This window comes from Poromitra crassiceps (assembly GCF_964638095.1).
Source record: "Poromitra crassiceps genome assembly, chromosome: 17".
Taxonomy (NCBI): domain Eukaryota; kingdom Metazoa; phylum Chordata; class Actinopteri; order Beryciformes; family Melamphaidae; genus Poromitra; species Poromitra crassiceps.
The window spans coordinates 2,578,795-2,593,475 of record NC_139635.1 but is presented as its reverse complement, the minus strand read 5'-3'; the positions used below and the strand labels follow the sequence as shown (position 1 = coordinate 2,593,475).

Sequence of the window (14,681 nt, the reverse complement as noted above, 5' to 3'; positions counted from 1 at the left end):
CTAATGGGTCCCTAAAATAGCTTTTACACATTCAACAGCCACCATACTTTCACAGGAGATGGATCTGGCTTTGATGCACGTCCCACCGCCAAAAAACGCAATTGACGACTTTAGTCGTCTTTGGCACTCAACGTTACTAAAGCAATTGACGACTAAAGTCGTCATTGGCACTCAATGAGTTAAATGGCTCTATATTCTGACAGCAATCACTGAAATAGAGTGTTTGGTCAGTAACTTGAAACCCCCAACCCCTCACTGTCCTCTATCTCTCTCCTGTAGTCCTGCAAGCAGGGCGGATGTATCTCCACAACCATAACTCGTAGAGACTCATGGATGGCGGCGTTGGATTCAGGGTAAAAATACACATAATTGTCAATTAAATGCATCGCGATCTGACCTTCCGTTTTCCAGAAAATGTCAACATTTCTCTGATTGGATACAAATTTGACGTCGACCTCCCACTATCCACTATCCTGACTATTGAAGCACTTTCAATGACTTTCAAGACATTGGATTTTCTCAAATTCACAAACTTTCAAGGACCCATGGAAACCCTGTTTATGACATCACTGATGATTTCTATGACCTCAATAACATGGTCTATGACATCAGTGATTTATGACATAACAAGGTCTATGACATCACTGATGATGTGACAATGCTGGTACGGTAGCTAGCCAGCTAGTTGTTTGATGACCATCAAATAGCGTCGAACAAAAATATCCAACCGTTCCCTTTTGATGTTGTTATTGTCATCATGTTGAAATCTAAAACATTAGTTAAGACCCAATCAGGCAGGGTGATGGGAATAGTGTGTGAACACTATTTGAGAGATATTTGGTACAGAAGTGAAGTTTGCACTGAATGCAAACAAGAGTCATTCGTAACGTGATCATCTTCCAGACTGTTCTCAATAAGGTCCTCCACCGCAGAGCACCAGTCTACAAACGCCGGAAGGACATCATTCACGATAAAGAGCAACCCTTCTATACTTTAAGCAACAAACACCAGAGAGACTTTCATTCAGTGTGAGTCGAGACTGGAGGGAGCGCCAACATGAGACATCAACACAATCAACATCGACCATCCTGATGATGTCATGACCCACTGAATATGTCATGACCCACAATCGTCAAGTGGTTGGCAGAACAATGACAGAACAATGACATCATCGTCATTGTCGAGTGGTGTTTAGAGGTGGCTGATGCCACACTGATTGATGATGCCATACCAACTAATGTCATAGTAGTAGACATTGTGACATCAGTGATGCCATAGACCAGTGGTTCCCAACCTTTTTACACCAAGTACCACCTGAGAAAGTAGTTGGCTCTCCAAGTACCACCATATGACCGACGTTAAAATACAGTCTTTTCAGCTATGCACAGTTCACGCAGGAGGCAAATTTATTCCAACCTGCAGCCTATGTGCAACCTGCAGCAGCTGCACTTGTGCTGGGTTGACTGCTGTCTTCACCTCCTTGTGCTTCATCGTTGCTGCTCTCCTCTACTACAGCTCTTTTACGATTCCCTCCCGTTTTGATCCACTTTAGCATCCCTCCTCGTCTTTGTTCACCACTTGTGTAACCATGCGGGCGGGCAGGTAATTGTGCATGCGCAACAGGTATAGTGTCCGTCAGAAACAAATATTTGTTTCTAAATCTCAAGACAACAAAATAAACCTCAATTTCAATGATCACAAGTTTATTTTCATTCGTAGTATTATTCTGATAGATAAACATGTTTTACAATTGATTTTAAAGTTGGGTTTATTTCATAATTTAAACATTGGGATTCCAGGGATCAAGTACCACCAGCAGGGGGGGGGGGGCGCAAGTACCACCTACCTTGAGAAACACTGCCAATAATATTAATAATTATTATTATTATTTCACTTTCACATGTTTGAAAACTACTACTAATGACCACCATGGATTTTGCACAAAAACTACAAAAAAATTTTTTTTTTTTTTTTTTTTAATTTTCACAGAGCCTTCCAAGTACCACCAGCAGGGGGCGCAAGTACCACCTACGGTACGCGTACCGTAGGTTGGGAACCACTGCCATAGACTGAATTGTAATGCATCAGTGATTTAAGAAATCTGTGATTTAAGAAATCACTGATGATGCCATACGCACTAATGTCATAGACATTGTGATATCAGTGATGTCATAAACTAAATTGTGATGTCATATACCCATTAATGTCATAGACATTGTGACATCATCAGAGATGTCCTAGACTGAATGTCATAATCCCTTCCCTGCTGAGGTTATAAATTGGACACTCTTGCTCACAGCTCAGCCAATCAAGCCTTAACCTGCGACAACAACATGGACCAGTGGCACTTGTGGCACTTGGGAGTTGCAAGGCGCACCGTTGCTCCGATCACCTCCAAAATTTGCCAAAACACTTTTCAGGGGTCTGGCATGGAACAGTTCGGAAACAAGGGCAAATTCGGCCCCAGACCACGTGTGGCGTGTGGCAACCACGAGGGCAGGCATCCCTGGGTTGTGGCTCGATGGGGTATAGCCACGGATGGAGTGACGCAAAATCATGGCAATTGTTATTCCATGTAATTTGTGTTACTTCTTATATAGTGTCATGATGAAAGCAAAGAAACAACAGGTCAGGGTGAGATAAAGGATACATCCCCCTAATATTCAAGTAGCCTATTGTGTGTGTGTGCATGTGTGTGTGTGTGTGTGTGTGTGTGTGTGTGTGTGTGTGTGTGTGTGTGTGTGTGTGTGTGTGTGTGTGTGTGTGTGTGTGTGTGTGTGTGAGTATCCCGCTACAATGATGATCACAGGTACCAAATACATTAGATACAGGGCGCATGATGTTGCCCCCATTCACTTCTATAGTAAACTTTGGTTGACTAATGAAGTTCATATCCAAAATATAACTTAAAATAAAGACTGTTTTTCAACCAACTCAATGATCATGGTGTTTAACACCTTACTCTCTATAGAAAAGAGACGAAGGCCCAATCCCCAAAAATCTACAAACAGCTACAAACCGCTACTTGATTATTAACTGGCCCCTGGCCTCCTGTCATTTTGCAAAAGTGGCCCCCGGGCAAATCAAGTTGAGTATCCCTGGTATAGCCTATTCAAATTGATTGAGTTGATGATTCTGACCTACAGTATATAGGCTAGCCTATATAGGCCAGGATAGTATAGCCTATTCAAATTGATTGAGTTGATATTGTATCTACATAATATTCTGTTGTTGTTTTTTATTCTGGCGATTGGGTTGCTTCATAATCGGGACATTAAACTATCCCATGTGGTTTTCGCTGGGTCGGGTGTCCAAAAAACACTATTTTGCAGCTCCATAGTCACGTTTCAGTGTTACAGCTTTTTACACAGATCTGCTGGTGGGCTGGCTGGCTGGTGCTTGAAGTGGGCGGCCATACCGTCTATGTTAAAATAGTCGCAAAATACCAAACCAAAACTTACAAAAATAAATTAATGTCTTCCTTTAATGTCGATACAAAGGATCACTGGGTCGGAATGTTGAAACACGCATTTCAGAACTCGATATTTGCAAAGATTGCTGTCCCTCTTCCACAAGGAGGAAACCAGTGCCTACAGCTAATGCAATTGAAAACACGACCAAACATATCAGTAACGTCCGCTAATTCATCAAGAAACAAATTCTACACAGCCAGAGCATCCTGAGTCCTTTGTATCGACATTAACTCATTGAGTGCCAATGACGACTTTAGTCGTCAATTCAAATAGTGACGTAGAGTGCCAAAGACGACTAAAGTCGTCAATTGCGTTTTTTGACGGGGGGATGCCGATCTAAGCCTCTTACATCGCCTCTTACAATATGGGAGCTATTGAATGTGTCTAACCTATTTTACAGAACCCTTAGGTGGCGACAGTGCTCTCCAGATAACAGAAAGGCAAGGAAAAAACAAAGAAGAAGTCGTTGGGGAAACGGAAATCGCATCGCATCCGTATGCATCGATATGCATGAAGCATAACGTTACTGTAGCTGTGCCTGCAGCAGCCGATCTGCTGCCACAATTGAGCCGCTCCGTGTCCGTTGCGACAGCACATCCGCATGATCAGCTGTGGAGTTGTTATTATTCTCAACTGGAAGCATGGGAGCCGGTGACAAACACACGCGGAACGCTGTAAAAAAGCTGGATGTCGCGCACCCTTCACTGTGCACAGCAAACTCAGCAGAGAGCCACCAGAGACACTCCCATACGGAGGAGGAGTGTGCAGTTGAGGCGGGGGGGGGGGGGGGGGGGGCCACGCAGAGCAGCACACAACACCCAGACAGACCCAGACAGCAGGACAGGATTGGCAAACGCAAGCCAGAATATCCGATGCCCACCAGCAGCAAATCAAGACCAGCAAGAAGCTGCAACCAGCAGCGCACGCAGGGGCCAGTGCTGCTGGTTGCAGCTAAAAAATATTATTCTGCCAAACAAAATTCCCTGGCCTTCACTGTTTTATTGAAGGAAATTATTTTTGAGGTGTGACTACATTAGAAAATATTAGCTTCAGAGTCAGTGATGTGCTTGAAATGTTTAATTTCACAAAAGGCTCATTATCTCAGCTTCTAGAAAAGAATTGCTGTTTTTGGTTAAATCAAGCTATCTTCTCCGGCTCATAACTAAAGAACGGAAAATGGGATCAATAAACTTTTTTTTGCAGATGATAGAAGAGAGTCTCATCGTTCTTTGTGCGTGTTCAGTGTTTACATAGTAATATCACACAATATTCTGTGGGCCTCGAGATATCACTGAAAACGCTCTGAAACTCTGGCACTGGGAGCGTCCGTTCTCCAAAAGTGGCTGGCACTCAATGAGTTAAACTCAGAAGTTGACGTTTGTTTGTAATGTCTTTCTTTCAGCCCTTGGTGTTTAGCCATTGTTTAGCACTGTGGGTCGTGCCGCAGTCCATGTGTGTGTGTGTGTGCGTGTGTGTGTGTGTGTGTCTGAGCGAGAGAGTGTGGAGGTGTGTGTGTGTGTGTCAGTGTGTGCTCGTCGAAAAGAAGGCAGCGTCCCATGCGGGCGGGGTCAGGCGTGTATTGAAACACACCACCCCTTCGGGAAACGACAGTGAAAGTCATCCAGCGTCCCCACACAAGAAAAGCGTCCTTTCCGTTCCAAATGACTGACTGATGTTGAAATAATCGCGTGTTGACCAGCGTGCTATCGCACGTGGTAAAAATACAGTGTTATTGGTATATGATGCGATGGTGTTGATGCGATGTATGATGTATGTGAAAATTATGAGGTCAAAATGTTTTGCTAGTGTTGGGTTCTCCACACTGCGAAGGGTATAAAGGAAGTGAGAGATGGAATCTGATTGGTCTGTTTGATGTAATGCCCAGAGTTTGGCCTTCACATTAATCAGACCAATCGGTGTGGCCTGCATCATTTTCACTATAACCACACCCATTTAAAGCTTTTGCGCGCACCGCAGAGGCATTTTGCACAGGAGGGAGAATACCAATGCGTGTGGGCTAGGGATGGGCACCGAACTCGGTACTTTTACAGGCACCGACCGAAATACGTCGGTACTGCCCCGTACCAGTTCACATAAAAACGAACGGTACCTAATTTCGGTACTTGAACGCATCTGAGTAATAGAAAGAGAGTGGGTAAAATAGAAATTCCGACGGAACCTTAAGGCAACACGCGAGAGCGCGTTACGTCAGTACATCACTCTACCTGAAGGTCCTGAAAGCAAAACAGGGCCAGCCGAAAGCGGTCCAAAAATGTGGCTACACTTTACCAAGTTGCAACATTTGTGATGTGAATTGCAAAGCTGACTAGTAGGGAAACACCTCAAACTTGAGGAAGCATGGTCAAACACAAGATGTATTTAGCTAAATGCTGAAGACTGTAACGTCTTAGATAGGCTGAGGGTGAATGAAGCAGGCAGCGCACCACAGCTAACGTTAGCAGCACCTCCTCAGCTGTAACGTTGAGAGAGGCATCGACTTATACAACATCAGGTAACGTTATAGCTAGCCTAGCGTTAGCTGGATAAGTTGTTTCACTGCCGTTTTCACTGTCTTCACAACGACTGCAAACGTTACTACGTTAAACGTTAAACGCTAACGTTACTCTTGCTGCAGTAATTGTCAAGGGTTCAACAGAACGTATTTCCTCAGCCTGTATAGTAGCTATCAACATGAAATAAAAAGCATTTGAGAGCTTAAACCGGTGGCTTTTTATTGGGAAGGGTTACATTTGCCATAATCTTTATTAACATTTCTTAAAATGCATTAGAATATTTTTATTTTTAGGGGTTAAAGATAAAACATTTTTTTAATGAACATTAGGGCAAATATAATACAAAAAGCCAAAGGGTTAAGCTCTCAAATGCTTTTTATTTTATGTTTCTATGTGCTACAGAGCCTGAGATATGAAGGCTTTAGAGAAGTTTGGATTTTCTTTTTTTTACAACTGTAATTTTTTTTGTTATTAGAGCGTGTAAAGTACCGAAAATGGTACCGTTTTGGGTACCGTACCGAATTCCAGGTACCGGTATCGTACCGGTATCGGTTCAAATGTGAACGGTACCCATCCCTAGTGTGGGCACACCCCCAATTTGCGCTGTGCCCACGCGCAAGCACTAAATTACCGCTTTTGCCAAGGTAGGCCCCTATGCCTCCAGCCATGGTTATCGCTGGCAGAAGCATAAAAAACACTTTGATGGACACATGGTCTAACTCATAATAAGTTTAGTCTATCTGACCCCTACTGGCTGATAGGAGACATGGTAATGTCTACAGCGTGGCCTCCTCTCTGCATACTGCTCGACTACGTAGGGTGCTTTATGACACAGTGTACTGTGTACTAAACCATGTTTAAGTGTTTGGAGTTAGCTTTTGGCTACAGAACCCCTCCCACAGCCACATGCCGTCCTCCTGGATTGTTGTTACCTTGAGCAGGTTGATGAGGTAGGACTTGAGGAACTCCTTCAGCCTCTTGTAGAGCTCCAAACCGACAAACTGGGCCCCTCCAGGGGTGGGAGACTTCTTGGAAGGCTTGGGTGGTGGTGGGCCACCCCCCCGTGGCTGGTTAGACTGGTGAACACTGGTGCAGTAGTTATAGACATGTCTGGGTGGACATTGGGTCAAGGCTAAGAAACAGAAGCAAGGAAAATAACTGGCAAAAATAACTGGATCTCTGTCAAAAGACCCAGCAGGAATAAAGCCAAGAATGTTCCAGGACATTATTAGTGTCAACCTTTTCCTCAAACTCCCATTTTCATCATTCCATTCTATGAAAGTTAGGGGTGGGAATCACCAGATGCCCCACGATACGATATTATCACGATACTTATGTCACGATACGATAGTATTGCGATATTGCAATATGCTAGTATTGCGATATATTGAGTATTGCGATATTGCAATATATTGTGATTTATTACCTTTTTTCAAATGCAAATTATGTCCCCAAAGGAAAAAACTTGGTCAACATCTGTTTTATCTCATGAGATAACGTTTCCAGTCTGTTCATCTCACTTTAATCATTTTTATTGCAGTAAAATGGCATTGTCAAGCAGACAGACTGACCAACACATAAATCTTGCATGTACTTGGCAAATTTGTATAATAAAATGATAGTAAAAAAAATAAAAAAAATATCATGATACTTGGCATTCGTGTGATACAATATATTGCCACAGAAAATATCGCAATACTATGTTGTATCGATTTTTCCCCCCCACCCCTAGTGAAAGTCATTCATAAAAGACACCGTGCCACCAAAAACTAGGGCCATATGAGTTGCGCAAAACGAAAAAAACAGACGGGAATAATATGGTAATAAAAATGAAATCAAAACTTGGAATATTGCAGAATTTTCCATAAGTTTGGCTGAAATGGATAAACGTAGGCCTAATTATCAAAATCAAAAGTAGACCTAATTATTGTAGTAACCTAAATCAGTGGTTCTCAACTGGTCTATGAGGAGGAAAGTAGAGCGTGCACATCCACTCAATAGGCAGGTGCCAGACAATTAGATAAACTATAAAAAAGAAATAAGGTCCACTATGTGGATATAGTGTCAGGCTCCCAGTCAGTTTATTGACATTTCTTCAAATTTCGTTTTTTTATACCACTCAAATTTATTTCACAAAAAATTGTGCAGTAATACACAATGCCTTCATGCACCGTTAAAAACATGAAATATACAACAAAGTGCAACAAAATTGCAACGAGGGCTAAAAACTAGGGGTGGGGGAAAAAATCGATTCACCTAAGTATCGCGATTTTTAATGTCACGATTTTTTTAATCGATCTTTTATTCCAGAATCGATAATCGCAAAAAAAAAAAAAAAAAAAAAAAAAAAAAATTGGGTGCTTGCAGTCAGGCCACTCACTGAACAGCAGGCCAGGCGCCGCCTACTGGTTTACTAGTGGTTTTATTACTTTATTAGTTAGTCTGAAATAATAATTACACTTCAGGGTTAAAGTGGGTGCATCTCATTGTAAAATTGGACTTCAAACGGCCCAAATCTGGCTTCAAATGGCCCAAATTGGGCTTCAAACGGCCCAAATTTCACGCGCGATGTTCAACTTTTCCCATGTTCTAATCTAGTGTAAAAAAGCAAACAAACTGAAAAAAGAAAAGAAAAAAAGAAACAAAAATCGCAATAAATCGTAATATCGAATCGCAATAATCGTAGAATCGCAATACTTAAGAATCGCAATATAAATCGAATCGGCACCCAAGAATCGTGATAGTATCGAATCGGGAGATAAGTGAATCGCCACAGCCCTACTAAAAACCCAATGAAATAAAAAGGCAGACTTATCTTGAATTACAGGCTTATATGTTTTTTAAACAAGTTAAATTGGTTTCAGACAACATTTGGGAATATTTGGATTTTTCCTTCGCCATGGGCATCAGCGACCCACTCAAAATGGCCCCGTGACCCATGTTTGGGTCGCGACCCATCAGTTGAGAAACCCTGACCTAAATGATCTCATAATTAGTAGGCCGAGAAATGTATTCAGTTTTTGTTTATGGTGTTTTGAGAGGGGGGTCGGTCTTGCGTGGGACCCTTACATCACCTCACAAATTGGTCACTTTGAGAATCATGTCCAAGAGGCGGTCCGAGAGAGACAAGTTATCAAAAGAAAAAAGAAAAAAATATCGACCCTAAGCCCTGAATTAAAATTAAAATGGAAAAAAATGAAAAATAAAACGGAATTGCCCAAAAATTACCCATCTCACACACACACACACACACACACACACACACACACACACACACTTTATTTACGTCCCTGGCCCACATTGGTTTCAAGTCACGGTCGTCAGAGCTGGTGTGGTCTATAGTTGGTTTTCTGGTTGGTCAGATGTTGGAAGGATACGTGTAGAGTTCCATGTAGCGTGACTTCAGCATGCTTTGTCTGGTATAGACCTAGTTCAAATAATAATAATAATAATAATAAAGAGTTACTAAACCATGCTACTCAAATTGCCGTCTAGTTATACTTCTATTCTGTGGTGAAAGGGGACCTTCTATATCTATCTATCTATCTATCTATCTATCTATCTATCTATATATATATATATATATATATATATATATATATATATATATATATATATATACTTTTGGCAATGTGGACTGTCTGTCTCTCTGTTTGTTTCAAGAATTTTGTCCGGCCACAGCTATGCCGTTTTACGTGCGATCGGGCTGAAACTTTCAGAAGTGTAAAAGGCACCCGATTTTTTTTAAATTAGGGCAGATTAATTTCCGTAAGGCTGATTGCCCTAAGGCTGAGGCTATATTTCAGTGATGATGTCATCGATGATGTCATCAGTGTGAGGCTAATGAGTGATGGTAGTCTAAGTAGGTAGAATCGGGAGGAACCAGATGGAGACGATGCCTTCCGCCCCTGGGCTGTGCGGGTGACCCGACAGAGCCGGATTTTTTAATTAGGTGATTGCCCTAATTACGATGTCATAGAGCAGGCGAGGCCACGATGCGCAGTGGTCATCAGTGATGTCATAAGAGCAGGTGAGCCCGCACAGCAGTCGAGCTGCCACGCAGCGGCCGAGCTGCATATGGAAGCTCGCCGCGAAGCGGGCGAGCCTAGGAATCGAGCGTGTGTAGCGCACGAGATGCCTAGTAGAGTAAAATAGGCTGTGAAGGAGAAAACTTGCATATTGTATCTGTACAGAATGAATAAATTGATGAATGAATTACTACAAATCACACATCTGAATAAAACCGTAACACTATGAATTGCAGGTCAGACATAGCAATTCTCACTAAAAAATAATTACCCTTCACACACAAAAGAGTCTGTCTAATGTGGTCCTCTTAGAAACAAGTATCCAAACAAAAAGCATTTTAGCAGTGAAACTTGCCCGAGGACATAGACCAGCTTCAAGATGTCACCCAATCTGCATTCAATTGCATCGAGCACAAGTTCAGTCGCAAAGCATTCAACACTGACTTGTGTGTGAGTCCACCTGATCACATATCATGGCTTCATTCTTCATGTGTCATGCAGCACTTGTAAGCAGGTTCTCCACAACCAGTGCATGCCTGCCACACTCCTCATTTACGCCGAAGTCTCCCGATTTTTAACCCTTTCTCCCGCTGTGCTCCTGCTTGGTCATTTCTCTTTCTAATCTCCCAATTTGTAGGATATGTGTTGTGGTACCTGGCAACCCAACCCAGATGCAGCGACGAGTCGAGTGAGTGACGCACTACGTCACTGTGCTCGCAGCTCTCAGGTGAGGAACACCATCATTATGTATACGGTCAATGGGCTCTGCTCGCTTTGCCACTGAGAATGCATGAAACACGTCACAAGAAGAAGAGATACGCTGCCAAATTTCAGGCCACTTGGTGCGAGATCTTCCCGCTTCTAACCGCTAGCCACATTAGCAAACACCATGAGTTTTGAAAGCTATGTCAGGCTGACTTTAGCGTAGAACACGACGGGGGAAATGACGTTAGTAAACATGCTAAACATGCCGCGGAACCACAGAGGGGAACTGCTAAGTTAACATTTCCATATTCACTGACACTCACAATGTTTGCACTTGATATTTTTTGTGATGTAAATTTTAGATGCTGACTTTTGATGACATCTTTTGTAGATTTTGTATGTTTATTTTATGTTATTATTTATTTTACTGTGCGCTACGAATTTAAGACTAATTAAAAGTAATTTACTTTACACCCTTGTATTTATTCTATTAATTTGTGGTGTAGGGTTATATGGGGGATGTTGAGGGTGGGCCATTCACCGATACCCCAGACAATCTCTGACTATTTCACAGCCCAATGTTGGCAGGTATGCAAGTGTCAAAAATAAAAAAGTTTCTTCAAAAGGCATAAAAGTTATTCACGTTTGTGAGGAGTATCACGCTGAACCCAAATTTGCGTTCCCATAAACTTTTGTTAACCACAGACCTTATTTTATGCATTTAAAGGATGGCTTTACCGGTAATCAACCCACTTTGTATCATAATCTCGGTATTATAAGCACATGGGCAGTGTTTTGCCTTCTCTCTCCGTTTACCTTACGGAGAAAATGCTCCTAGCTCCTGTCTGCAGAAACTCGCCCCCACCAAGTCATTAACTCATTGAGTGCCATGGACGAGTATGTTCGTCAATTGGTTTAGTAACGTAGAGTGCCAAGGACGAGTATGTTCGTCAATTGCGTTTTTTGACGGTGGGACGTGCATCAAAGCCAGATCCATCTCCTGTGAAAGTATGGTGGCTGTTGAATGTGTAAAAGCTATTTTAGGGACCCATTAGGTGGCGACAGTGCTCTCCAGATTACAGAAAGGCGAGGAAAAAACAGAGAAGAAGTCGTTGGGGAAACGGAAATCGCATCGCATCCGTATGCATCGATATGCATGAAGCATAACGTTAGCTGTGCCTGCAGCAGCCAATCTGCTGCCACAATTGAGCACCTCCGTGTCCGCTGCGATAGCCCATCCGCATGATTTTGTTAAAGCCCCAGAGACACTCCCATACGGAGGAGGAGTGTGCAGTTGAGGGGGGGGGGGGGCACGCAGAGCAGCATACAACACTGACCCAGACAGACCCAGACAGCAGGACAGGATTGGCAAACGCAAGCTAGAATATCTGATGCCCACCAGCAGTAAATCAAGACCAGCAAGAAGCTGCAACCAGCAGCGCACGCAGGGGCCAGCGCTGCTGGTTGCAGCTAAAAAATATTATTTTGCCAAACAAAATTCCTTGGTTTTCGCTGTTCTATTGAAGGAAATTATTACCATACATCAGAAAATATTAGCTTCAGTCAGTGATGTGCATGAAATGTTTAATTTCACAAAAGGCTCATTATCTCAGCTTCTAGAAAAAAACAGCTGTTTTTGGTTAAATCACGCTATCTTCTCCGGCTGATAACTAAAGAACGGAAAATGATATCAATAAACCTGTTTTTGCTGATGATAGAAGAGAGTCTCATCGTTCTTTTTGCGTGTTCGGTGTTTACATAGTAATATCACACAATATTCTGTGGGCCTCGAGAAATCACTGAAAACGCTCTGAAACTCTGGCACTGGGAGCGTCCGTTCTCCAAAAGTGGCTGGCACTCAATGAGTTAAGGCTCGTTAAGGCTCTCAATGTATTCTCTGCGGATGTGTGCATACTTAAAAAATAAAAATAAACAATAACAGCCGCCCTCAAAGCAGATTCTGCCTCTCCAGCAGAACTTCCGCAGCTCCGTCCTGATGCGTTGTGACGTAAAACGCGTCAGAACAGAGCGCTTTGGCAGAGGAGGAAATGGGAGATCTCCATAAGGAAAACACAGAGAGAGGTCAACACTGCGCATGTGCTTATATTACGGAGATTATTAACGGTACAAAGTGGGTTGATTACCAGTAAAGCCATCCTTCAAGTGAAATCCCCATTCTAAAACCCCATAGACTTCTCCACTGAAGAACCAAATGGCGGCGATTTCTGGATAAAGCCTACAAAAATACGTCATCCCTGCAGTACTCTATTGACGCAGGGATGAAGGTGACATGACACAGACCTGCTGTATGCCTGCCCTCAGGTCATCCCAGATCTGGTCCAAGCCGATCTGCTTCAGCCCGTGAGGGTTCTGGCTCCTGTTGGAGGACATGATGGTTGTCCTCTCCAATCAGGCCACTTTACAATGTCTGGAATGAAGCTTCCTCAGTCCATAGAAAGAGCAGGGGAGGGGGCAGACATGAAAGCTTAGAGGTTCTTGGTTTATCCCCCAAGTTCAAGTGGTGATCAGGGGTCCCCTCTGCCTACAGACCTACAGTGAATACAGAAACACATACTGTAATACATCAGAATCAACTTTAAAGGGTCTATTTATTCACCTTTCATGATTTTGTCTTGAAATAGGCAATGATTCCCAAATGGTGGTCCGCGAGGCTCCACCTGGGGGTACTAAAGAGCTGCTGAATGCCATCAGCCTATCAGCAAATACGATATTTATCTTTTGTTTCGCTTCAATTTTGCGGTGGCTGATGCTATTGCATGGTTAAATCAGTTAATTTCTATTTTATGGAGAGAGAAAAAGTTCTTATCCCCAGTGTGAAGTGGTACTTGGGGAATTTGGTTTGGTACATAGTGGTACTTGTTCGGAAAAGTTTGGGAACCTTTGTGCTATGGGATTCCTCCCACAGGTCTTTGGCCAACCTTTCAGTCCATCTCCTCTGACAGCATTTTTTGACATAGCTCCAGCTTCCAGGGACCATTGCTATTGCCTTTGCCTCTTTGATCACTTGGTCAAACACTTAATCACGTAATGTCTTTTCTGTAATCTGGTGGGAGAATTTTTCAATCAAAGGTGAAACCACACACAGATGATGGTTTATAGTGGGACATACCGTGCCCATTAGTGGTCTACTTGGTTGTGAATGTACATATTTTGAAGCAAACTTTACCTAAATATTATGAGCTGCTCCCAGTAGCTAGCTACTCAAGTAACGTTAGAGGGCGAGGTTATGTTTAATTTCACCTAGAAACGCTGCTTTTAGTAAGCTTCTTTGCACCTAGTATTAAAATGCTACTGACAGAAACTACATGTAGTTAACGTTAATATTTTCCAGCTAGCTAAAGCCAGATGATGTCCAGTCAGACAGACAGACAGACAGACAGACAGACAGACAGACAGACAGACAGACAGACAGAGCATGCCAACAGCTCCCAGATCAGCTGTTCCGTTAGACTTTAGTTAGCCAGGTAACGTTAGCTGGCAATAACGTATGGTGAAGCTAACGCTAACGTTAACTAGATGACGACATTAGCATCAGGCTAACAGGTTATAGCTCTTACCATGTTGGGACTTCTTCGTCCTTCAGCTGTCCAGATAACAAAGCAGGATAACCACCACAGTTGCGGTAATGTTTTAAACGAACAAGCTGAACAGTGTCTTTAAAACTCAGTAGAAACTGTCACTGCTAGCTCTGACAGTGCCACAACAAAGCTGGAAGCACTTCCCTGTCAATAGTCCACGGAATATCTGTCCCTCTGGAAAACAATTCGTCACGTTGGTTCCGCTTGCGGGCAAAGGACACTACACAAATAACCTCGCGTCACCAGGCTCTTCTCAGCCAGAAAGAGCCTGGCCTCCGTTTACAAGGGATTTTGTCACTCGGCCTGTTTCCGGCCTAGAGCCCGCCCTAGACAGGAAACAAGCAGCGGAAATAGCTCGTTCAC

The 14,681-nt window shown here is 42.9% G+C and overlaps 1 protein-coding gene across 1 annotated transcript in view; it reads right to left on the bottom strand.

Annotated features, from left to right (window-relative positions):
* The window catches only part of cul1a (cullin 1a), an 89,648-nt gene extending 75,214 nt beyond the window's left edge, over positions 1-14,434 (bottom strand). Inside the window, exons 1-4 of the mRNA XM_083653420.1 lie at positions 14,298-14,434; positions 13,021-13,269; positions 9,364-9,413; positions 6,919-7,096 (exon numbers count right to left, since the gene is read on the bottom strand). Coding sequence (XP_083509546.1) covers positions 6,919-7,096; positions 9,364-9,413; positions 13,021-13,110 — 318 coding nt within the window. The 5' untranslated portion in view covers positions 13,111-13,269; positions 14,298-14,434. The remainder of the gene's footprint in view (positions 1-6,918; positions 7,097-9,363; positions 9,414-13,020; positions 13,270-14,297) is intronic.
* Positions 14,435-14,681: the final 247 nt, after the last annotated feature.